The sequence below is a fragment of the Bos indicus x Bos taurus genome, chromosome 9, assembly GCF_003369695.1.
Source record: "Bos indicus x Bos taurus breed Angus x Brahman F1 hybrid chromosome 9, Bos_hybrid_MaternalHap_v2.0, whole genome shotgun sequence".
NCBI lineage: Eukaryota > Metazoa > Chordata > Mammalia > Artiodactyla > Bovidae > Bos > Bos indicus x Bos taurus.
This window is the reverse complement of record NC_040084.1, coordinates 50,474,029-50,499,884: the sequence shown is the minus strand read 5'-3', so window position 1 is coordinate 50,499,884 and position 25,856 is coordinate 50,474,029. Positions and strand designations below refer to the sequence as shown.

The window sequence follows — 25,856 nt, the reverse complement described above, 5'->3', positions numbered from 1 at the left end:
CTGTCTTTTTGTTTTGTTGATGGTTTGTTTTGTTGCACAAAAGTTTTTAAGTTTAATTGGGTTTCATTCAGTTTTGCTTTCGCTTTCTTTGTTTTAGGAGACCCCCCCCCCAAAAAAAAAAAAAAAAAACACTGCTGTAATTTATGTCAAAGAGTATTCCACCTATGTTTTCTTCCAGGGTTATTGATTTTATATTTAAATTAATCTCTAATACCCATACTTCTTCTCCCCCGACACACAGAATGAGGAGACTTTGTTTAGTAATAAAACTAGTAGAATTCAGAGTAGGAGTCAAACTTTTAAATGAAATCCAATGGGCACTCCTGATTTTTAGTATCCTAATTAGACATTAGAAATTGAAGTTAAAATTCCTTTTAACACTTTAAGTTTCAGTTTCCTCCCTGAAACGCCACTGAGAACAAGCAAATGATAAGCTAAGGTGACTGGGAAGTGTTTGTCTGGTAAGCCCAATACAACAGGCATTGACAAAGAATTACAGAAGACATATGAGCTTAAAAGTGAGAAAGGCTAGGGAATTGCCTGGTGGTCCAGCAGTTAGGACTTTGCACTTTCACTCATGGGGCCCAGGTTTAAACCCTATTCAGGGAATTAAGATTCCTGAAAGCTGTGCAGTGCAGCCAATAAATAAATAAAACACATACACCAAAAAAAGAACATGAAAAAGGCTAGAAAGTAAAAGCTGACTTCCTACATGAGTAGCATGCACTCGGTCTACGTCATTTTTGGTCAAAGTCCTTATACATTCTGGGCTTTCAGAAAAAGCCAAAGAATCATACTTCAAGGAGCATAAAAATATATTTCAAGTCAGTAACTTTAATTATAAAATGTTAGCTGAAGAAGAAAATCCTATAAATGAACTTTTAAATTGTTTAAAATTCCTTTCTACTTAAAAAAAAAAGGCACCACGACACATTTATAGAACTGTACAGAGAAATATGCCCAGCATAATCTGAATTTCCTGATTCTAATGTTTGATAAAACTCAGTATATATTTAACAATTTGTTTTTCAAAAAACAAAAATTTATAAGAAAAAATACATTTTATCTTCCCAAATATTAGTGGTATAAAATGATATTTGGTTTTCACCGGTCAGAAGCATAACTGCCTTTAACTAAAACAAAATAAAGAAGAATATAGATGATACAGATTGGTTAAATTAAAACATATTACAGTATATATATATATATGTGTGTGTGTGTATACATGTGGGAAAGATGTTATATAATCTGTAAGATGAAGTGAAACATGTATACCCTAATTATATGACAAAGCCTTCCCAGGGTTGCTCAGCAGTAAAGAATCTGCTTGCAATGCAGGAGACAGGTTTGAATCCTGGATTAGGAAGATCCCCTGGAAAAGGAAATGGCAACCTACTCCAGTATTCTTGCCTGGGAAATCCCATGGACAAGAGGAGCCTGGAGGGCTACAGTCCATGGAGTCGCAAGAGTCGGACACAACTTAGCAACTAAATAATCATCATGTAACAAAGGGTGAGGAACTTAAACTTCTAGATCACATAACACCTCATCAAAACATTTTTTTATCCACAGAATAATCCCTTGAAGGTAGTTATTAGATGAAACAGCAAAAGCTTTTATCCAAGGTTTTAGCCCTTTTTATTGACTTTTTCTTTATGATCCTGTCTCAAAAAACAAACAGTATATATTCTGTGTATTTGTAAACATCAGACTTTCAAGCCATTATACTATAGTCCTTAGAAACACTTCATTTCTTCAGGTCTTCCTGCACACCTGAGTTGGTGGAGGCTTCAGCTTGGAGCTCTTCTGCTTCCCCCTTTAAAGCAAACTCGGCAGGTGCTGGTTGTTCCTGAAGGCTGGATTTCAGGGCATGAGCTGCATAGTTAAGGCTAGTGTTTTCACTCCAATGCCAGTAACCTGAGAAGGGGTTGTAGAGCATTCCCACCACAGTTTGAACTGACAGACCATCTAAAAAATATATATCAAACAGAGTATATTTAACAAATATTTACCTTCTACATGCCAAGAGTTTCATACAACTCTCCATATTAAAAAAAAGGGGGGATTTCTAACTCAACAGACACAAATATTTTGTAACCATTACAGCTCATTCTTTACTGCAACAGAACATGATATTTGGAATTGGGTAAGTGCTCGATAAATGTTGGCTGTTATTAGAAAATACTTGCCAACAAGTGACTATTCCAATCAAGCACCTTTAAAATATTTTTTCAGCTTCATTTCCAACAATGTTAACTTGCAGAAATTACTACATTTCATTGAACAAATAGTAAAATCAAGTTTATTGATATACTGTTATATGAACAAAAAGCATGAAACACACATGAGTCTAAATACTCCAGAGGAATACTAAATGCCAAATAAATGAACAGACCAATGTTGTTACTTGACAGGAATTCAACAGATAAATCAAGTCCTCAGGAGGTGTAAAGTAGGGCTAGGAATTACAGGGAGCACAAAAATGGATTCACAGTCTTGTCTTCAAGGAACTTATAGCCAGAAAGATATTACAGATACCAAAATAACCATGCTACAAGGCATGTTGTAACTGGTATGAAACACTACATAAAAAGGGACAAGTTCAAAATATAACTGACATGGCAAAGAGTTGGATGCGACTGAGCGACTGACGCGCGCACACCTGCACGCACACACTGGAAGGAATCAGGACAGATAATATGTAAGGTAAGCTGATTCAAGAATGACCTCAACAGGACAAACTGAGGATATGTAAATAAAAGACATTTGTACCTAATCCTTAAACAAGAGAGAGCTAAATAGCCAAAAAGGATTCATTGATCGTCTATGATTTGCTTGACCCTGGGTTAGGTGCCACAGGTGAGAGAGAAGAGGTATGTAATACCTAATCCTAACTTTAAGGAATTATGATCTAGTTGAGGAGAGATAACCAACATCCAAAGAAGAGTGGCCTAGTTCATTCAGTACTAGGTTCTGTGATTAATAATCATTGGCACATTAAAAGGCTTCCCTGGGAGCTCAGCTGGTAAAGAATCCACCTGCCATGCAGGAGACCTCGATTTGATTCATGGGTCAGAAAGATCCCCTGGAGACGGTAATGGCTATGCACTCCAGTATTCTGGCCTGGAGAATTCCATGGACTGTATAGTCCATGGGGTTACAGAGAGTTGGACACAACTGAGTGACTTTCACTTTCAAAAGTACAGTTAGGCCTTGAAAATTGGAAATATTTTTAATACTTACTTGATTCCAGAATGCTCTCTAGCTTTTCAGGTGAAACAAACTTCTCCCAGGTATGAGTACCTTTTGGTACAATACCTGCAATTTGCTCTGAAAAAACAATTCCCAAGGCATAGGACAGCTGGGTTTTGTTGATTGTAGTAATGAATAAAGAACCATCAGGCTAAAAACAATATGAACAGAAGTAAAATTTTATATGTCAGGAGTATCAGCTAGATAAAAGCTTGGCTTCCCTCGCCCTCCTCCTCCCTTCCAAATAATTTAAGTGCAGTTAAGATACACAAGTGTAAATAAAATATAATTTACCAAAATAATATTTATTTTCCTCTTGGGAAATTCGTTGTTATAGGCAGTCCTCTATAGATGCACTTACTGAGTTTATGCAACAGTGCTTACAACTAAGTCCTAAAATCATATGTTACTATGACTTATGTTTATATTAAATACACTCTTTTGTACATACCAAGCACTTTATAATAAAAGTACAGAAATGAGATGAGGCTGCTCGTCCTTGTTACATGTCCACACTGATGCTTTAACGTGTCAACACTGCCTTCTCTTCGGGGGAAGCCAAGCCTGCCTGAACTGTTTGGCACAGCACACAGCCCCACAGCTTGAGCAGGCCAGCAAGGCCGGTGAGTGTTCTCTGACAAAAGCATTAATGATTAAGGTATGAAAAGTGTTTGGGCTTCCCAAGTGGCTCAGTGGTAAAGAATCCACCTGCCAAACAAGAGAAGAGTTCAATCTCTGGTCCAGAAGATCCCCTGGAGAAGGAAATGGGAACCATCTCCAGGATTCTTGGCTGGGAAATCCCAGGGACAGAGGAGCCTGGCAGGCTATAGTTCATACTTAGCACGCACACGTGCATATTTACTCCCACAAATGGCAAAAACATTAATGGCTCTTTTAAACATTCTAATTAGCATCTGATGGAGATAAAATGCCCCTCCAAGATAATCATATTAAGATACATATATATATATATATATATATATATGAAAATATCTCAAATACCACTCCAAACCAAAAATAAAAATGATGAGAAAAGGCCCTGAAATATTGGGATGTACCCTTAAAACTAAAATATCAGACACTATTTCATGACACATTGTAACACTTCTCTGTAAAACTTTAGTATTCTAAAATATCATTCAAAATCACTTATATGTCAATTATATCTCAATAGAGCTAAGGGAAAAATCAATTATAAATATCTAATCTGTGTTTCTGGAGAAGGAGATGGCACCCCACTCCAGAAATCCCATGGACGGAGGAGCCTGGTGGGCTACAGTCCATGGGGTCGTTGAGTCGGACATAACTGAGCGACTTCACTTTCACTTTTCCCTTTCATGCATTGGAGAAGGAAATGGCAACCCACTCCAGTGTTCTTGCCTGGAGAATCCCAGGGACGGCAATCCCAGGGACAGGTGGGCTGCCGTCTATGGGGTCGCACAGAGTTGGACACGACTGAAGCGACTTAGCAGTAGCAATCTGTGTTTCATAAAATCTTATTCTAAGGAAACAGTGGTGAGTATTGGTTATTTATTTTTTTTAAAAAATAAGCTTTCCATTAAAGCAAAAATTAGTTTGAAATTCCACATTGCCAGTATTCCTAGTATATGTGAAAGACTCTCCATCCATACATACTGACTGAGGCACTACACAAAAAGAAATAATTCAGGAGTTTTGCTTGGAAAATAGGACCTATGCCTAATAAGGCTCATTTAAGAGGGAACACCATCAAGAAACAACACACACTGAAGGAGACTACGGATACATGGTAACTAAATGCAACACAGAATCCTGGATTGGACCCTGCAACAGAAAAACGACATTAGTGCAAACATGAATGAAATTGAACAGGGTCTGTAGTGTAGTTAATAGTATAACATCAATATTAATTTTGTAGCTTTGAAAAATATACCATGGGCTATATTCAGGGCTAGGACTGTGGTGAGGCAAGTGAGATGCCTAGAGCACAAAACCCAAGGGGGTGCTCCCTCTCCGGGGTGTCAAATGCAGGATTGGCACTGACTAGTGAGTGCTGCCCCGGACATCATGCCCTGGGTACCACACTTGCTCTTACCAATTCCTACCCTTACTATGTAGGATGCTAACAGTAGGACACATGGGAATAGGAACCCTGTGTACTGTCTTTGCAACATCTATAAATGTAAAATTATTTTAAAAGGAAAAGTATATTTTAAAAGCTCTGTTTAGAGAAGGGGGCAGCAGAGGATGACACAGTAGATAGTATCACCAACTCAATGGACATGAATTTGAACAAAATCATGGATACAGTGGAGGACAGAGAAGCCTGGCGTGCTGCCTTCCATGGGGTCACTACAGTCAGACACAACTTAGAGACTGAACAACAGCAACAAATTTAGATAAAGGCTAAGCATTTAATCCTTTGAGCTCTTGAACTTAGGGGGTTACCTCTTGAATATATAAACAACAGAACTGGAACCACCTTCAGAGGACTAAGTCTGTGGCAAGTTACATAAGCAAAATAATGTAATGGAAAGAACCAGACTTGAAATAAAAAGATGTAGCCTTATGTCCCACGTAAGTGCCTAGTGACTTTGACTTAAAGACCATGTGACCTTTGACATCTCTCGAATTCTGATCTTCTCCAGGTCAAAGGAGTTCAGAATGCCTGCCTTACCCTCTTCACCTGGTTGTAGGTAAGATCAAATGAGATTATTTGTATCAAGTGCTTCCCTGGTGGCTCAGATGGTAAAGAATCTGCCTGCAATGCAATTGACTGAGGTTCCATCCCTGGGTCAGGAAAATCCCCTGGAGAAATGAGAGGCTACCCACTCTAGTATTCCTGCCTAGAGAATTCCATGGACAGAGGAGCTTGGCAGGGTATAGTCCATGACAGAGAGTCAGAGACAACTGAGCGACTAACACTTTCACTTTTCTTTCCTTCTTTTAAAGCTGGTAACTATTACACATGTCATGTATATAGAGTGACTTAACAAATGCTGGCTAACCAGTTTATGCTAATTATGTTTTTTATTTTAAAGTATTAATCCAAATTAGTTTCTTAGTAATTGTCATTCAATGCCTATTAGGTATTTAATCCAAATTATACCAAGGGAAAAATACCACTGTAAATCTATTGTTTGTATTACAGTGTTCAATACCATGAGTTTTCAGGATCCCTGGACATCAAGATACTGAATCTGGAAAACCCCAGGACTCAGGGCAAGCTGAGAGGCAGAAATAATCTCTAGTAGAGATGTTGTCCCCAAATTCTGTCTTCCTGGCTTCAAGTATTATAAAACATTTATTGCTATGGATACATACATATACTCAAAAGAAAAAACAAACAAGTAAACTCTGCAAGTCTTACCTTTAACACTTGAAAGCAGCACTGTATAAATGTTTCTAGATCAATCACATGTTCTACAACTTCAGAAGCTATGACAGCATCAAACGTTTCTACAGTGTCTTTCACAATCTCCTCCAGGGAACACGTTCTGTATTCTATCCTCTTATCCAGGACTGGGTCGAATGATTTATGGTGCTGTGCTGTTTTAATGTTCTCATCCACAGGATCGATTCCAATGACTGAAGCCCCAAGCCGCCCTAGAGGCTAATGGCATAAAAAACCGTTACCCTCAGGAAGAAAACAGAACACGTTAGCAATAAAAACCTTCTCAAAAAGGAGACAAGATTAAGCATGAGGGGAATTATTGGAGATCGTTTATGGGTATGTGGAAGTTCAATATACCATTTTCTCTAGTTTATATGTTTGATAATTTCCATAATAAAAAGCTTAAAAGTGAGAACAATAATCTCAACAACAAAAAACTTATTAAGAACTACTTACGAATAGTAAGGAAATTTTTGTCTACATTCTCTAGATATATTTATAGGCATATAGTACAACATTAAAATATTTACGAAGTGCAATAAATGAAACATGTCATTGTAAAAAGAGCAAAATTTTGTAGTATTCAAATTCTCTAAGGAACATTTTCTCTCCATAGTTTCTCCTGTGACTGACTAGAAACGACTCTTCACAGCCAATTCTTTCAACCTCTTTCAACCATGGACATTTGATCACGTCCATGACATGCCTAAGTTTTTAAACACAGCCTTAATTTTGACCAAAACACTGCACAGCATTTATTTTATAAGTCCTTAGTTAACAAATTAAAAGTGAAAATCAAATTATTTTAACTTGGAGACATAAGATCTGTAATAATACACTGAAAAAGCCAGAGAACACATACAGTAAAAGTGTACTCACTTACCATTTGATACACCTCATATTCTTGATTCTAAGGGATGTATTTTCACATATTTTACATTTCCTGAAATTTTATAATTGATGTCAAAAGAAACCAGCCCACTGCCATATGAAGAACACATGTTCTATGCATATGGAAACTTAGTTATGCATCAAAGGTCTCTGTTAACCTCACTGTCAACTTGCCTGTTATGACCTTGACAGTAAGACACACCCCTAGATCCTCACTGATATTTGACTCCTACCTACACTGTTACTTAAAATACCTTTCAAAGGTCTGCTTACCATGCAGCATTGAAACAAAAAGTTATTGTGCTAATAGAAGATTACAAAATTTACTCTAAGCTAATCGAAAAAGCAAGAGAGTTCCAGAGAAACATCTATTTCTGTTTTATTGACTATGCCAAAGCCTTTGACTATGTGGATCACAATAAACTGTGGAAAATTCTGAAAGAGATGGGAATTCCAGACCACCTGACCTGCCTCTTGAGAAATTTGTATGCAGGTCAGGAAGCAACAGTTAGAAGTGGACATGGAACAACAGACTGGTTCCAAACAGGAAAAGGAGTACGTCAAGGCTGTGTATAGTCACCCTGCTTATTTAACTTCTATGCAGAGTACATTATGAGAAACGCCGGGCTGGAAGAAGCACAAGCTGGAATCAAGATTGCCGGGAGAAATATCAATAACCTCAGATATGCAGATGACACCACCATTATGGCAGACAGTGAAGAGGAACTAAAAAGCCTCTTGATGAGGGTGAAAGAGGAGAGTGAAAAAGTTGGCTTGAAACTCAACATTCAGAAAACGAAGATCATGGCATCTGGTCCCATCACTTCATGGGAAATAGATGGGGAAACAGTGTCAGACTTTATATTTTTGGGCTCCAAAATCACTGCAGATGGTGACTGCAGCCAGGAAATTAAGACACTTACTCCTTGGAAGAAAAGTTATGACCAAGCTAGACAGCGTATTGAAAAGCAGAGACATTACTTTGCCAACAAAGGTCCGTCTAGTCAAGGCTATGGTTTTTCCAGTGGTCATGTATGGATGTGAGAGTTGGACTATGAAGAAAGCTGAGCGCCGAAGAATTGATGCTTTTGAACTGTGGTGTTGGAGAAGACTCTTGAGGGTCCCTTGGACTGCAAGGAGATCCAACCAGTCTATTCTGAAGGAGATCAGCCCTGGGATTTCTTTGGAAGGAATGATGCTAAAGCTGAAATTCCAGTACTTTGGCCACCTCATGCGAAGAGTTGACTCATTGGAAAAGACTCTGACGCTGGGAGGGATTGGGGGCAGGAGGAGAAGGGGACGACAGAGGATGAGATGGCTGGATGGCATCAATGACTCAATGGACATGAGTTTGAGTGAACTCCGGGAGTTGGTGATGGACAGGGAGGCCTGGCGTGCTGCGATTCATGGGGTCGCAAAGAGTTGGACACGACTGAGCGACTGAACTGAACTGAACTGAAAGCAAATATTGTTCACAGGGAGAATAAGTATTCTTCCAAGAACTCTAGAGCACCTAAAAAGGGGAGAGCCCCCAAAGCCTGCAAGACTCAAACATTTTGATACTGAAGCAAGTGCAAAAGGACAGCTTATCAGTACATTTAAACCAGTGGCAACTGACTAATATCCTGGGAGGAAAGAGACAACAAAATTTTCAAAACTATTTGAATGACCAGTGCTTTTTTTCTTTCTTTATAAATTGAAGTATAGTTGATTTACAATATTATATTAATTTCAGGTATATAATCATACAGTGATTCAATAGTTTTATAGAGTACACTCCATTTAAGGTTATTATAAAATAGTAGCTATATTTTCCTGTGCTATATAATATATCCTTGTTGTTTATTTGCTTTATATCCACTAGTTTGTACCTCTTAATCCTCTTATACCTATCTCGCCCCTCCCCACTTCCTTTTTCTCACTGGCAACTACTAGTTCTCTATATCTGTGAATCTGTTTCTGTCTTGTTATATGCATTTGTTTATTTTTAAGACTCCACATACAGTATTTGTCTCTGACTTATTTTACTAAGTGTAATAGCCTCTAGGTCCATCCATGTTGTTGTAAATGGCAAAATTTTCATTCTTTTTTATGGCTGAATAATACTACAGTGTGTGTGTTTATGTGTGTTGTGTATCACACCTTCTTTATCCATTCATCTATTGATGGATACTTAGGTTGCTTCCGTATCTTGGCTCTTGTAAACAATGTTGCTCTGAACACTGGTCTGTCTGTATCCTTTCTAATTAGTTTTCCATTTCTTCAGATGTATGCCCAGGAGGAGAGCTGCTCAGTCATTTGGCAGTTCTATTTTTAGTGTTTTGAGGAACTTCCCCACTGTTTCCTGTATTGGTCGCATCAATTTACATTCCCAACAGCAGTGTCCTAGGGTTTCCCTTTTCCCATATCCTCACCAACATCTGTTATTTGTAGACTTTTTAATGATAGCCATTCAGACTGGTTTGAGGTGATATGTCAATGTGGTCTTGATTTGCATTTCTCTGAAGATTAGGGATGTTGAGCATCTTCTCATGTGCCTGTTGGCCATCTGAATGTCTTCTTTGGGAAAATGTCTATCAGGTCTTCTGCTAGTTTTTCAGTCAAGTTGTTTATTTGTTGATGTTGAGGTGTATGAGCTTTAATGTATTTTGGTTCAGTTCAGTTCAGTCGCTCAGTTGTGTCCAACTCTCTGCGACCCCATGAACTGCAGCATGCCAGGCTCCTTGTCCATCACCAACTCCTGGAGTCCACCCAAACCCATGTCCATTGAGTCGGTGATGCCATGAAACCATCTCATCCTCTGTCATCCCTTTCTCCTCCTGCCCTCAATCTTTCCCAGCATCAGGGTCTTTTCAAATGAGTCAGCTCTTCGCATCAGGTGGCCAAAGTATTGGAGTTTCAGCTTCAACATCAGTCCCTCCAATGAACACCCAGGACTGATCTCCTTTAGGATGGACTGGCTGGATCTCCTTGCAGTCCAAGGGACCCTCAAGAGTCTTCTCCAACACCACAGTTCAAAAGCATCAATTCTTCAGTGCTCAGCTTTCTTTATAGTCCAACTCTCACATCCGTACATGACCACTGGAAAAACCATAGCCTTGACTAGACAGACCGTTGTTGGCACAGTAATGTCTCTGCTCTTTAATATGCTGTCTAGGTTGGTCATAACTTTCCTTCCAAGGAGTAAGCATCTTTTAATTTCATGGCTGTAATCACCATCTGCAGTGATTTTGGAGCCCAGAAAAAAAAATGTCAGCCACTGTTTCCCCAACTATTTGCCATGAAGTGATGGGACCAGATACTAAACCCATATCAATCATATCATTTGCAAATACTTTCTCCCATTTAGTAGGTTTAGTAGGTTATCTTTTTGCCTTGATGATAGTTTCCCTTGTTGTAAAAAACCTTTTAAGTTTAATTAGGTCCCATTTATTTATTTTCATCAGTGCTTCATTTTTGTGTAAAAAAAAAAATTCCTCACTACACTTTTCTGAAATATTTATATACTTTTAAGGAAGTAAAAAGCATGTATTAAAAAAAAAAAAAAAGCATGTATTACTTTTATAATCATAAAAATATTAAAAACATTATACTTTTCCATTTTTAAAAAATGAACAATATTATTTCTTAAAAGGATAAAAGAGGGGCTTTCCTGGTGGCTAAGTGGGAAAGAATCTACCTGCCAATGCAAGAGACATGGGTTCAATCCCTGATCTGGGAAAATCCCACATGGCCTGGAACGACTAAGCCTGAGGGCCATAACCTGCGCTCTAGAGCCAGGGAGTTGCAGCTATGGAGCCCCCATACCACAACTACTGAGGCCCGCATGCCCTAGAGCCCGTGCTCTGCAACAAGAGAAGCCACCACAGGGAGAAGCCTGCACAGCACTAGAGAGTAGCCCCTGCTCACCACGACTAGAGAAAAACCCATGCAGCAGTGAAGACCCAGTGCAGCCAAAAATGAATAAATAAAGTAAGTGGGGAAAAAAAAGGATAAAAGAGGCATAAACCCACATCTCAATTTTTTTCCCAGTTAAAAATGGCAAGAAAGCCGTAAATCACTTACTTCTGTTAACAATCCACCACCACAACCAACATCAAGAATCTTCATCCCAGACAAAGGTTTTCCTGGCTGGTGAGTAGCAACTGTTCTTAAAAGATTGTCTCTTTAAAAAAATTCAAAATACATAAAAACAGATTATTAATTTTATCAATAAAGTCTTAAAAGTGTATAATTTTCAAAGAAATATTAAACTGTTTTTAATCTATTTAAGACTATTGATTTGGGGGGTAAAAAATCTTTTATTTTCAGCATAAAATGATATTATGCTTAATTTATAAAACATTTTTAGTAATCAAAAGCAGGAGGTTTAAAGTAAAGCTCTTGAAATAATCTAGTAATAATTATGACTCAATTATTACTTTAGTAATAATCTAAAGAAAACCTTTAAAAACAATCTCATTTAGATTAACCTAATTTTATTCACTTGAGATATCATGTCACCTGAGACATTTACTAGCTACACTGTTAGTATTTGCTAGATTCATTTCATATTAGCAACAAATAGGCTATTTTTACAGGGCTGAGAAGCAGCAGACTGGAGATAGGTATTTTCAGAATTTGTCTATATTCTCTTCTAAATTGAGTCTCCTTTAATCTTCTAAGTTAGTGGTGTTTTTATGATCACATAAACAGGCATCCAAATCAAGTAAACTTAATTCTAAGATAATCATAATAATACTTTCCCATATACACAAATGTAAGCACACACATATATACACCCATACACACACACAGATACATATAGCCAAAATATCATAAACTAAACTTTTAAGTTGGACTACTAATTACACTTGGAATTCTAATTATACTTATAGTTGGAATTCTAATTATACTTATATTAAAATAAATATTTTATGTAATAAGGACATCTTAGGATATCTTTTATTGCTATTCAAATTAGTTGATTTCTAAGAAAAACCTACATAGTGGTTAAGGAGATAACTCCGGAATGTTAGAAAAGAAAGGACCCATTTCAAATGAAGTCCAATCTATTCTTCACACATTGGACAAAATGACTTCTTTACATCATAATTCAAATCATACTGCTCCCTTTCAATGGTTTTAATTATGATTAGAACAAAATATACACTTCTAACCATAATTTGGACTGCCCTGGATGGTCTTATTTAGTGTGATGTCTTCACTAAGAGAGTCACAGTGGTTGGAATAGAGTGGTTCTCAAGCTAAGTATGCATCAGAATCACCTGGAAAGTTTCCTAAAACACAGACTACTGCTGCTGCTAAGTCACCTCAGTCATGTCCGACTCTGTGCGACCCCACAGACAGCAGCCCACCAGGCTGCCCCGTCCCTAGGATTCTCTAGGCAAGAATACTGGAGTGGGTTGCCATTTCCTTTTCCAATGCATGAAAATGAAAAGTCAAAGTGAAGTCGCTCAGTTGTGTCCTACTCTTAGCGACCCCATGGACTGCAGCCCACCAGGCTCCTCCATCTATGGGATTTTCCAGGCAAGAGTACTGGAGTGGGGTGCCATTGCCTTCTCCAAAAACACAGACTGCTGACCCCCAAAGCAGTAGGTCCCTCATGAGACCTGAGAATTTTGTATTTGTAACAAAATCACAGGTGATACTGATGTTGCTAGTCCAGGGCTAATCTTGAGAACCACTGATTGAGCTTAACAGAATGACATTTCTGCTTTTCTCTGCCTTAGTGTTTCTGGATCCGCTAATTCAGTGGTAGCAAAAACACGCCAGTAGTTTCCTTCTTGCTGCACTAATATCAACCAGCAAAACCAGTCAGGAAGTTCCTTAAGGGCAGTCTGATCTGATATTCTGGGTCGATCACAGAGCTTTGCCCTATCGGCTACTGAAAAATGTTTAATGAATGAATAAAGGCATGGACAGAAGAACGAATAAGCAATTTTGTGATAGGTGGGTTCTGATGAACCCTTGCCCTAGCAAACTCTAAGTTCCTGAAATACATGAACTATGTTTTGAATGATGAATACCTCAGCAGCTCTTATACTCTTACAGAGTCTAGACCCCAAGCTCTGTACAAGGTTAAGTTCTCAAAAAATTTGTTGAATTGAACTTTCTAAGTAGCATTCCTTTTATCAAACTTCCTAAATGTCAAAGATGCTATAAAATGACCTTGATGCCATAGGATCATAATTCCTTTTCATATGGATTTAATTCTAATTAATTTGATAATAACCAAAAATACTTCTAGTTAATTTATGAAAGTAGTCTAGAATTTAAGTGGTGTTATAAAAAAAATTAATAGTTTTGAATAATGGACACTGAAGAGAATCCTCCTAATTTCCAAAGCAAACGTAAAATGCAATGTTCTTTGAACCTAGGCATAAACCAAGAGAAAAATGAACTTGAAAGAAAATGAATTATTGAAAAGAGCTGTATTTTAAAAGGCCTAGAATTTCTGGATTGTTACCTAATGAACGGCACCCTCAGGTCATTCATAGAATGAAGAGGTGCATATACTCCTTGCTCGTCCCACCACCTGTGAGCCAGGGCCAGGAAGGTCTTCATCTCATTCTTGTCTACAGTGGTTCGTGAAGTACTGTATGGTCTTGTCCAAGGGAGCCTAAGAGGTCATTAAGAAGAGCCAGGCAAAAATTACCATTTAAAAAGATGCAGCATGGGATATATTAAGTAGAAAGATACTCTAATTTATAATTTATTAGATTCTAAACACATATATTGTTCATTTTCTGATATTTCAAAACAAGTTTTCTTATAATTACAGTGCATATATATATATATATATAAAACAAATTACTTTGCTTTCAAAGTAAGTTACAACAAAAATGAAACTTTATAAAACTTGGACTTTTGGGTCACATAATAGTAGCAGCTGTAGTAGTGGAGTAGTAGTAGTAACTATTTACTGATCACAGTTTCTGAAACATAGTGGGTGCTCAGGAAACATCTGTCAAACAAATAATCTGAAGGGGAAGGGCTAGAAGAATATACAGTTCACCTAAATTTTTTTTAAATCAAATGGGATCAAATAGGGACTAAATAGGGATCACACAGACACTACACCAGGTCCCATATCAAAGCACATGATAGAAAAATCCCCCAGAGGTTCTTGGGTAACAGAATAGGTTGTTAGGTTAGCATTGGTAATGACATTTAAATTTGTACTTTGTTTTTCTTAGCTACACAGAGTACATTCTATACTGATTACTCACTATCCTTTTAAGAATTAAATGTCACTTTTCTTTAACATTATCTTATGAATATTACCCTCTTTTTCATGCTTCATGCAAAGCCTGGGTAGTGAAGGACTAACTTACAATAGAGAACAGCAGGTGGTTGCTCAGTTGATCAAGAATGATTTTACAGACATCCAATCTCAAAGGAACTCATTCATTTATGAGAAGTAGAAGCATGCATTTGGAAAACAGAGCTCATACCTTAACTCTAAGCAATATTTTTCACAAGGTTAGAAACTGGTTTATAATATATGAATACATGAAGGTATTACTTTGATTCAATCTTACTATCTAGAATGTATACTTAACCACTATATATTTATGTTGCACCCAAAACATTTATGATTTAAGCAATGTGTTATTTGTGTCTTGTCATAAGGATATTACGAGGAAGTAAAAGTAGTTCTCCAAGTAATATAGTCTTAAATTAAAAATGAAAGCTATCACTGAATATGGATGAAAAGTGAGCACTGGATTTATACTATATCCAAATTTTCTGCGGGTTTGAAATTTTTCAAATTTAAAATTTGTTGGAAAAATAAGAATATTTAAATAAACAAAAGCTACCTTAAGGCCTTTCCTGGTGGCTCAGATGGTAAAGAATCCACCTGCAACGCAGGAGACCTGGGTTCGATCCCTGGGTTGGGAAGATCCCTTGGAGAAGGACGTGACAACCCACTCCAGTATTCTTGCCTGGAGAATCCCACGGACGGAGGAGCCTGGTGGGCTAAGTCCATAGGGTTGCAAAGGGTTGGACACCTCTGAGTGACTAAGCATCTTAATCAACCTTAATCAAACCACATGAGCTATACTGACAGTTTATTAAACACAATCAATACAAAACTATTATTATACATAATTGTGTAAATATTTGCCACAGTAATGAATAAACTTACCTATAACTTTTCATCCAATTCAGGCAGGCAAAAGTTATGCTATAGGATTTGAACCACATGATTCTGTTTTCATTGAAAACCCATGGTTTGATTTGTAGAATCCAACTGAGCTGATTCTTTGGATAAACTGAAAAAAGAAAACTATATGTCATTGTACAGTGTGAATCCCTGATATGTGTGTAACTGAAGAAACGATTTTATATGGCAATCTTGTATTACAATTGACAAACAAAAGGGGTTTTTTCTTAATTTTGTATTTTATTCTAAATTATATAAAAAAAAATCTTGCAGTCTGCTATCTAACTCTAATCAGACATTCCTGAAATTATAATTAGCAAAAATAAGTAATGCTTGTGTTAAAGTTTTTCATGCATTTGCTTTTATATCCACATAATGCTGTAAAAAATTATTAAAAATTACATTCAAATTAAAACTACATTACCTTTTAAGCTAGAGTAATATTAATTTTGAGATTATTTATCAAAACTAGTTCAAATTATCTCACTTTCATGTTAGCTACATGAAATTGATTTATACATATGCTCAATACTCTTTACAGAGGAAAAAAATGTGCACATATATATAATGTATACATATGTATATATAGTCGCTCAGTCATGTCCAACTCTTTGCAACCCCGTGGATTGTGGCCCACCAGGCTCCTCCGTCCATGGGATTCTCCAGGCAAGAATACTGGAGTGGTTTGCCATTTCCTTCTCCAGGGGATCTTCCTGACCCAGGGATTGAACCCAGGTCTCCTGCATTGCAGGCAGACTCTTTAACCTCTGAGCCACCAGGGAAGCCCCAATATTAATTTTGAGATTATTTATCAAAACTAATTCAAATTCTCTCACTTTCACATTAGCTACATGAAATTGATTTATACATATGCTCAATACTCTTTACAGAGGAAAAAAATGTGCATATATATATATATAATGTATACATATTATATATATAATATATACATAATGTATAATGTATATATATATATCTGAAAATAAATAGTTATCCAGTTTACAAGTTCCAATTTACACAAGCGCCTACTTCATGAATTACTCTGCAGCAAAACATACAGTTGTTCAATAAACATTTAAACAAAATAGACCTTAGAGCAAAGAAAACTACTAGGACATTACAAATTTAACAAAAAAAGTCAATGGTTTCTACACATTAACAATGAACAACTGGAAAGCACAATTCAAAATGTTCTTTCATTTAAAATCAGCCCAAAAAAGAATACTTCCATTGCTGTATAAATCCAGCAAAACATGTTCAGAGGTCTGTAACCAAAGATAACCTAATAAATGATGAAACATATGATGTTCATGGAGTGGAAGATTCAACATAAATCCTCCCCAAATTCATCTATATGTTCAACACAATTTCTATCATAATTCCAACAGTCTTTTTTTGGTAGTTATAAACAAGCTGATTCTAAAATTTATATAAAAAGGCAAAAGAGACAGAATAACTAAAACAATATTGGAAAAGGTGAATAAAATTGCAAGAATCAAATACCTAATTTTAGGACTTATCATAGAGCTACAGTAACCAAGGAAGTGAGGTATTGGAGGAGACACAGACTCAAATATCAGTGCAAGAAAAGAATGTCCAAAGACAGACCCACCCCCCAAAAAAAGTTTACCCAACTGATTTTTTTACAACAGTGCAAAAGCAGTTTAAAGGAGGAATAATGGTCTTTTCAATAAATGATGTTGAAACAATTAAATTTCATCAACAAAAAAGAAAATTTTGACCTAAATCTCACATCTTACACAAACCTGAACTCAAAATGATATAAATGCAAAATTATAAAACTTTTAAGATCTTCATGACTTAGAGTTACACACAGAGTTCTCATATCTCACACCAAAATCACAATCCATAAAAGAAAATATTGATTAAATTGGATTTAAGCAAAATTCAAAACTTATGCTCTGCAAAACACCTTGTTAAGAAAAAGAAAAGTCAAGTCAACAGAATGGGAGAAAATATTTGCAAAACATATATCTCATAAAGAACTGGTATCTGGAATATATACTCTAAACTCAACAGTAAACAGTAAAATGCAACAAAAACAACAAACAAAAATCTCCCACAGAAAAAACAAAACACAATAAGCAATACAGTTAAAAAATGGGTGTGGGTATTATAAAATGGGTATAAAAAGACATTTCATTAAAGAGGATCAGTCAGTTAGTTCAGTAGCTCAGTCGTGTCCAACTCTTTGTGACCCCATGGACTGCAGCACACCAGGCCTCCCTGTCCATCACCAACTCCCAGAGTTTACTCAAACTCATGTCCATTGAGTCCGTGATGCCATCCAACCATCTCATCCTGTGTCGTCCCCTTCTCCTCCTGCCCTCAGTCTTTCCCAGCATCAGGGTCTTTTCAAATGAGTCAGCTCTCCGCATCAGGTGGCGAAAGTATTGGAGTTTCAGCTTTAACATCAGTCCCTCCAATGAACACCCAGGACTGATCTCCTTTAGGATGGACTGGCTGGATCTCCTTGCAGTCCAAGGGACTCTCAAGAGTCTTCTCCAACACCACAGTTCAAAAGCATCAATTCTTCTGTGCTTAGAAGAGGATATACAGATGCAAATAAGCACATAAAGAGATATTAAGTATCAATAGCCATTAGAATAATACAAATGAAAGCCACTACATACCTCTCAAATTGGCTAAAATTTAACCATCCTTGATATGACCAGGTGTGGACAAAGATATGAAAAACTGGATCTCTTATATATTGCTAGTAGGAATGTAAAATGGTACAGACACCATGAAAAGGAGTTTAGCAGTTTTCAATAAAGTTAAACATATTTATCTTGCAGCTTAGCAATTGCATTCCTGCGCATTTATCCCAGAGAAGTAAAAATTTAATCCACACAAAAACCTGTACATCAGTTCTCATAGCAACTTAATCCATGCTGCTGCTGCTGCTGCTAAGTCACTTCAGTCGTGTCCGACTCTGTGCAACCCCAGAGACGGCAGCCCACCCGTCCCTGTGATTCTCCAGGCAAGAACACTGGAGTGAGTTGCCATTTCCTTCTCCAATGCATGGAAGTGAAAAGTGAAAGTGAAGTCGAGCAGTCGTGTCCGACTCTTAACGACCCCATGGACTGCAGCCTACCAGGCTCCTCCGTCCATGAGATTTTCCAGGCAGGAGTACTGGAGTGGGGTGCCATTGCCTTCTCCAAACTTAATCCATAACAGCCCCAAACTGGAAACAATCAAAATATCATATAGTAGGTGAATGGTTAAACAAACTGTGGCATATTCATATCATGAAATACTACTAAGAAATCAAGAGGAGTTAACTATAGATATATGCAGAAAGTTGGATGGATTTCAAGGGTATTTATGCTGAGTACAGAACAATTTTTTCCAAATGCATATATTGTATGATTCCATTCATATAAAACTCTTGAAATGGCTAAATTATAATGGAAATAATATAATGTAACAGAAAACAGATCAAGGTTTAAGGCTGCTGGTAGGATCTGACTATAATGTAGCAGTACCAGGACTTTTGTTGTGATTATGGGACAGTTCCATATCCTGATTGTGGTGATTATTACACAAATCTCTATGCATAGTGACACAAACACACACAGACCCAAGGAGTACATGTTAAGGTGGTGAAATCCAAATAAGGACTGTAGTTTAGTTAATGGTATCATACCAATGTCAATTTCCTGGCTCTGACAACGTATTGTATTGGCCAAAAAGTTCATTTGGATTTTTCCATACAATGTAGTAGAAGTCCTAACAAACTTTTTTTGCCAGCCCAATAATATGGTTGTGTAAGATGTTATCACTGAGGAAATGGGTGAAGGGCATACGGAAATTCTCTGTATTATTTTTGTAACTTCTTCTGAGTCTAATTATTTCAAAATAAAATTTAATTAAAAAGCTACAAAATGACTCTCCTACTCCTGACTATATATCTATCCAATTTTCCTCTCCAGAGGCAACCAATGTTACTAGATTTGCTTGTAAGCATCCAGATACTCTATACATAGTTTATCTTTGTATATCAACTTCTCTCCTTTTATACAAAATACTGTAGCACAGTATACTCATTCTTCTGTACCTTGCTCTTTTCAGGTACTGATGTATCTTGAAGATTTTTTATACAATAGCGTATAAGAACTTCCTTTTTTTAGAGTTACACAGTAATCCACTGTATGGCTATATTTCATCATGTATTTAAGCAGTGCTCTACTAATGGATGTTTGTTTAGGCTATTTCTAATTTTGTGCTACTCCAAAAACATAAGATTGAATTACACAGGTAACTTCATACATTTTTGAGACTACCTGCATATAAAACCCCAAGAATTGTTGTGTCAACTGGCATGTGTATTTATAAATTTGTAATTTCCTTCACAGATGTTGAACCAATGCAATTGCATGGGTAATATGAGATACTAGGGATGGTTTTCCCACACTGATTATATGTTGATAGCCACCTATGCAATGTATTATCAAACTTTTTTATCTCTGCTAATCCAATAGGTGAAAATGGTATCTCAGTAGAGTTTCATTTTATCATGAGTGAAGTTAAGTGTCTTTTTTTTAAGTTTAATGGTGCTACAGGCAAAGGGTTAGTCACTTAGTTGTGCTGGCTCTATAGCTTGCCATGTTCCTCTGTCCATAGCATTCTCCAGGTAAGAATACTGGTGTGGGTTGCCATTCCCTTCTCCAGGAGATCTCCCCGACGCAGGGATTGAACCTGGGTCTTCTACATTGCAGGTAGATTCTTTACCATCTGAGCCACCAGGGAAGCCCCCAGTAGTGCTACAGGCTGAATAGTCCCTCCAAATACATATGTTGAAATCCTGACCCCCAAGGTGATGGTATTAGGTGGTGGTCTTTGGGCAGGATTAGGTCTTAAGGATGGAACTTTCATGACTAGATTTAGTGCCCTTATATAAAAAGACTGCAAAGAGTAAAAAGGATCTACCTATGAACCAGGGGTGTGAGCACTCACCAGACACCAAACTTTGGACTCTGCCGTCCCCAGGGCTGTGAAAAATAATATTGTTGTTTATAAGTCGCCTAGTTTGTGGTATTTTGTTGTAGTAGTGGAACTAAGACAAATGGTTATTTATATTTCATGTCTTGCCTTTTCATAGTCTCGAACATTCTTCTCCTGAGATTTTTATGTTTTTCAAATTTTGTCTTATAGGACTTTACAGTCTGGCCCAAATTAACTTCAGTGTTCTCAAAAAAAAAGTTTGTGTTTCTAGGCTTTTGCTCATGTTATTCTCTCTTCCATCATTGCTAGCTGTATTACTTTTTAAGACCCAGGTCAACTATCAACTCCTTTATTTCTTTAGGTAGGTAAATGAGCTATTAGAGAATTAAGTGGAACTTTCCTGATGGTCCAGAGGTTAAGACTTTGCCTTCCAACGTAGGGGGCGTGGGTTCAATCCCTGGTTGGGGAAGGAATACCAAAAAACCAAAGTTTAAAAAAAAAAAAAAAAAGCAGCAGCAACATTGTAACAAATTCAATAAAGACTTTAAAAGTGGTCCACATCACAAAAATATTTTTAAAAAAGAAGAGAATTATGTAAACTGTGATACATAGATAAGAATTTCCAGTTGACCCTTGAACAACTTGGGGGTTATGGGTGTCAAGGCATGCACGCAGTCAAAAACCCAGGTATAACTTTGTTGACAGCCTTCTGTATCTGCCATCCTACATGCCTGAATTTAACCAACCTCAGACAGTGTGGTAACTGGAGTACATATTTGCTGGAAAAAAAATCTGCATTTAAGAAAACTGGTGCAATTCAAACTTGTATTGTTCAAGGGTCAACTGTATAAGGTATTATCATGAAACTGACCCTCAAAGACTTTAATGTAGTCCTTGCTCTCTAGCCAGTGATGACCCCTATCTCCCTCTCACCCCATCTCATTTCTAGATAATTAGGCCTTCAGTCATCAGTATGGCCAGAATTCTTAACAGCCTTAAAAATCGCTTAGCCATAACTGAGAGAAACTAATCAAGTTTGTATTAACAGATGCTAACAATTCCTTCAAAGTTATTTGGCTGTGCTGAGTCTTAATCATGGCATGAGTAATCTTTAGTTGCAGCCTGCAGGATCTAGTTCCTTGACCAGGGATCAAACCCAGGCCCCCTGCACTAGGAGCTTGGAGTCTTGGCCATTGGACCACCAGGGAAGTCCCGTATCAATTCCTTCTTTATCTTGAAACTGTGACATTCTGGTATTTGAAATTTCAAAGGAATAGGGAAATTTTTATTTTATTTATTCAAAAAGTCATTTATCAGCACTTCTCGGGTACTTAGCTAACAGTGCAGAAGCCCTTTACCTGCCAATGCTGTAGTTCCAGCATTTGTCACTGTCTAGATTACTCTTAGGCCTCCCTGAGCCTCCACTCCACTTTCTACACAGATGCCAAGTGTTATTTCTTAAAAACAAGTCTGATTATGTTATTCCTTTAGTAATTTCCCACTTCTTCAAGATAAAGTCAATCCCAGGAGGTGTGTGTGGTCTTTCATGTACTTGTCATGACCTACAATGTCTCCTGTCTTATCCCTGGCCATTCTCTGCCCTCACTTGTAGCCCTTTATCCACACCATACTTCTCAAGCAACACCTTGCAGTTTCTGAGAAACCTCCTCACAGATAGTCAAGCTGGTCTTCTGGCCACTCCAACTCCTACAACTGGACAACTTTAAGACAGCTTCTTAAATACCTCGTTTAAGAAGTTTCCCTGACCCCAAATATCTATTTCTTTTATGTCCAACCCCCCAAATTGGAAATGTTTACACTGTATGTTTTCTAAATTTCTGATTATAAAAGACATACTTACTGAAAAATTACAAAAAGTATATAAAGAATGATAAAATCATAGATCACCAACTCCACTTCACATAATCACTGCTAAAATTTTAATATATCTCTATTCTTGCTGTATATCTCCAAGTTCATAATACAAGCTGATTTGTAGTTGTTTTTTTTTTACTGTTTTTAAAATTGACATGTAGTTAATTTACCACATTGTCTTCGTTTCAGGTGTACAGACAGTGACTCAGATGTATGTATATATACACACATATGAACATATACACATTCTTTTACAGATTCTTTTCCATTATAGGTTATTACAAGATACTGAATATAGTTCTCTGTGGTATACAGTAGGTTCCTATTGTTTTTCTATTTTTTATATATATATAAAACATATATTAGTGTGTATATGTTAATTCCAAACTCATTACTGATTCCCTCCTACCCCACTCCTGCTATCCCTTTTGGTAACTGTAAGTTTGTTTTCTATGTCTGTGAGTCTATTTCTGTATTGTAAATAAGTTTCATTTATATAATTTTTCAGATTCCACATATAAATAGTATCATGTGATGTTTGTCTCTCTGTCTGACTTACTTCACTGTTTGACAATCTCTAGGTCCATCTATGTTTCTGCAAATGGCATTATTTTTTTAAAGGCTGAATAACACTGCATTGTGTATATATACCACATCTTTTTCTGTTCATCTGTCAAAGGACACTTAGTCTGTTTCCACATCTTAGCTATTGAAACAGTGCTGCTATGAAAAATAGGGTGCATGTTTCTTTTCAGATCAAGTTTTTCTCCATATAAATGCCCAGAAGTGGAATTGCAGGGTCCTTGTTGCTCTTTGAACACAACAGACATGCCTCCACCTCAGGGTCTTTACAACTGCTGCTGTCGCATATCTTTTCCAGGTTATCAACACACCTCACTCCTTCATCTCGTCCACGTTCAAGTACATCATTTCATCCCTGATCATCCTGCTGACACTGAAACCCCTCAACCCATATGCAAGATCATATGGAACAACAGACTGGTTCCAAATAGGAAAAGGAGTACGTCAAGGCTGTATATTGTCACCCTGTTTATTTAACTTATATGCAGAGTACATCATGAGAAACGCTGGGCTGGAATAAGCACAAGCTGGAATCAAGATTGCTGGGAGAAATATTAATAACCTCAGATATGCAGATGACACCACCCTTAGGGCAGAAAGTGAAGAACTAAAGAGCCTCTTGATGAAAGTGAAAGAGGAGAGTGAAAAAGTTGGCTTAAAGCTCAACATTCAGAAAACGAAGATCATGGCATCCAGTCCCATCACTTCATGGCAGATAGATGAGGAAACAGTGGAAACAGTGGCTGATCTTATTTTTTAGGGTCCCAAAATCACTGCAGATAGTGACTGCAGCCATGAAATTAAAAGACGCTTACTCCTTGGAAGGAAAGTTATGACCAACCTAGACAGCATATTAAAAAGCAGAGACATTACTTTGCCAACAAAGGTCTGTCTAGTCAAGGTTATGGTTTTTCCAGTGGTCATGTATGGATGTGATAGTTGGACTATAAAAAAAGCTGAGCACTGAAGAATTGTTGCTTTTGAACTGTGGTGTTGTTTAGAGTCCCTTGGACTGCAAGATCCAACCAGTCCATCCTAAAGAAAATCAGTCCTGAATATTGATTGGAAGGACTGATGCTGAAGCTGAAACTCCAACACTTTGTCCACCTGATGTGAAGAGCTGATTCACTGGAAAAGACCCTGATGCTGGGAAAGATGGAGGGCAGGAGGAGAAGGGGACGACAGAGGATGAGATGGTTGGATGGCATCACCAACTCAATGGACATGAGTTTGGGTGAACTCCAGGAGTTGGTGATGGACAGGGAGGCGGGGTGTGCTGTGGTTCATGGGGTCGGGAAGAGTCGCACACAACTGAGCGATAGAACTGAACTGAATAATTAGCAATACTGAGCTTTTCATATGGTGGGTCACCCAAATGTCTTCCTCAGAGAAACATCTATTTAGGTCTTCACCTTTTTAACACTACATTTAATCATTTACCACGTGGCTTCACTTTGATTTGAACTATGATTTTTATTGAGGCAGCATTACTTTTCACTGTATTGACAGTAACACCTTTTCTTTTTTTTTTTTAAACTGCTTGGGTCACAGCTTGTGGAATTTCAGTCCTCTACCAGGGATTGAACCCTGTCCACGGCAGTGAAACACTGGGATCCTAATCACTAGGCCACCAGAGAACTCCCACAACTTTTCAATTCTGCTGGAGGCCTTTAAGTTTCCCAGTTTTTGTTCTTTATAACCTGATCTTAGCTCCAACTAACATTTTATTAAAATGACCTTTAGCTATCACTTCTTTAAAATTCAGTGCCTCGCATAGGCTATTTGTTAAATGAGTTTCATGCAAAGGATGAACTTAACCTTCTGGTTAATACTGGGAGTTAAATAATCAAACTGTCTTCTACAAGCATCAGGTTCAGTGAGGTATTTTTTTTATCTTATTTTCGCAGTTTGTTGAATTAACCTATTCATCAAAAAACAGAATAGCTGCCTTATACTCTGGGAAAAAAGGGGGAGGGGCAAGATATGTGCAAATAAAACACAAATACAAGACGATCAATAACTATAACACAGTTGGTGTCCTTTCCCGCTGAGGCAAAAGAAAAAAAGCAAAAGACCCTGCGACTCCAGCAACACAGTTGTCGCCGGCTACTAGGGAAGGAGCTCAATGAAAATAAGACAAAGGTCACTGAATATACGGCGGCAGACCGCGTGGCCTTCGCTCGCCTCCGCCAGGACCACTAGTCTTCAGCTACTTTTCCCAGCCTCTGGGAAAGGGAGGGTAAGAGCCTAGGCCGGGCGTTCAACACACAAGAAGGACTACCACCGAAGACACAGATTTTTGGCGCAACCCGTGTGGAACCCAGCGGGCCGTCCTCTACCGCGTCTGCGCAGAACAATCTGTCCGCTCCAAGGGCTTCGTGAGCGCGACACACACACAAACATACACACACTCACCCGCCGACGTAGTTAAGCGAGAAGAGTCAACCTGTGTGCTCTGGAATCCCGATCGAAGTGCTCCTAAAAATCGACTCCCGGAGGAGCTTAGCTTGCTTCCTCCCCACATCACGACAGAACGGATTCGCCTCTCTTCCGGTCCCTCCCACAAAAGATCCTCAACAGAAAGGTTCCGAGAGGCATCTTAGTCATGGTCACTGTGGTGGATATTATAGATGTGTGGCTGTAATTAGTGTTCACGTTCAATGTCAAACTAGGCTTTCAGTTAGACTATAGAACGCTTGCATTCTCATGTTTCACTATGCCTAATCCTATATGACCTCTCAAAGC

General features: G+C 37.7%; 1 protein-coding gene across 1 annotated transcript; it reads right to left on the bottom strand.

The window, feature by feature from the left end:
* Positions 1-814: 814 nt before the first annotated feature.
* COQ3 (coenzyme Q3, methyltransferase) lies at positions 815-25,849 on the bottom strand. Its single transcript, XM_027551354.1, has 7 exons — positions 25,527-25,849; positions 15,669-15,795; positions 13,986-14,138; positions 11,582-11,681; positions 6,602-6,844; positions 3,244-3,403; positions 815-1,968 (listed from the first exon to the last, which is right to left on the bottom strand). The coding sequence occupies exons 1-7, from the start codon at positions 25,633-25,635 to the stop codon at positions 1,748-1,750; spliced, it is 1,113 nt and encodes a 370-aa protein (XP_027407155.1). The 5' UTR covers positions 25,636-25,849; the 3' UTR covers positions 815-1,747.
* Between the last annotated feature and the right edge of the window lie 7 nt (positions 25,850-25,856).